At 36.5% G+C, this 1090-nt stretch overlaps 1 protein-coding gene across 1 annotated transcript; it reads left to right on the top strand.

Annotated features, from left to right (window-relative positions):
• Window positions 1–332: 332 nt before the first annotated feature.
• Window positions 333–749, top strand: LOC121128847 (THAP domain-containing protein 1-like). The gene has a single exon (XM_040724448.1). It carries the CDS (start codon window positions 333–335, stop codon window positions 747–749), a length of 417 nt encoding a protein of 138 aa, XP_040580382.1.
• Window positions 750–1090: the final 341 nt, after the last annotated feature.

Here is a 1090-nt window from a genome sequence, read left to right as displayed (position 1 = left end):
GTCTAACTTTATAAGTTTTAGATCTGATAAGTATGACTGAACTGGACCAGAACAAAGCTGAACTGTATAGGACTGCAGTATGTAGAAAGTAGTGAAATATTATATTCAAATGCTCTAGATTACACCTATATTATACGAGTATTAAAAACTTTTACGTCAAATTCAATTGTTTCACCGACCTATATAATAACGGGATGCACAACCTATATAATAAAAAGGAGACTCACCCTTAAGCTGTCGGCAGCCATTTTATGTATTCCTAAGCTATTCATAGCTAAGCTTTGAAGTGAAATTGCAAATCATTTTTGTGTTGTATTTGGGAGCAAGAACAAATGAGTGTTGCTCAGAGTGAATTTTCATTTCATCGATTTGCAAAGGATTCAGAGAGGTGCAGGCAATGGGTAAGGAACCTCAAGTTGAAGAACTTTACTCCAAAGGAGCATTCAAGGATTTGTTCCCAACATTTTGATCCTGAGTGTTTTAACAGAACTTTGGATGTTATAAGGTTAAGAGAAAACGCTTTCCCTACGATATTCAAAACATTTTCGCCTCATCTTCAAGAAGATGAAGCTAGAACCAATTTAAAACGCAAGTCCCCCATGGAGAGACACTCCTCATCCCCCAAAGTTATAAAAACGTCTTCTGAGCCAGCGCTAGATATTAGGTTATTGCAAGCTCAAAATAATGTAGAGTTGGATCATTCCTACGGTCTTTCATCAGCTCAAAACATCAAAAAGAAACTCCAATAGCAAGGATATATGATTTCTTACCTTTCAACGACCAGATGGAAAAAATAATAAGTTAGGTAAGAAGTTATCAACCTTAGTTGACGTAGTCAATGAATTGAAGTCCAAGAGGTTGATGTCAAAAGAGGTGATATATATTCTTGAAACAATGTCGGACGTACTTAAAAATCCTTTGAAGAGGAGACAACTCGGAAATAATGGAAAGGGAAGTCATATCAGCTACTCCTCTGAGCTTCGAGCGTTCGCTTTGACATTGCCATTTTACTCCACTGAAGCATATAGTTATGTAAGGAAAACATTCGAATTTTGCGTACCATGCCTCAGTGCAATTAAAAAACTGGTAT

The sequence above is a fragment of the Lepeophtheirus salmonis genome, chromosome 14 (genome assembly GCF_016086655.4).
Source record: "Lepeophtheirus salmonis chromosome 14, UVic_Lsal_1.4, whole genome shotgun sequence".
Classification (NCBI taxonomy): Eukaryota; Metazoa; Arthropoda; class Copepoda; order Siphonostomatoida; family Caligidae; genus Lepeophtheirus; species Lepeophtheirus salmonis.
This window is presented reverse-complemented; position numbering and strand designations above follow the sequence as displayed.

What these genes read in the sequence shown, in the direction of transcription:
- LOC121128847 (XM_040724448.1), top strand. Translation starts at nt 333, where the DNA reads ATGAGTGTTGCTCAGAGTGAATTTTCATTTCATCGATTTGCAAAGGAT.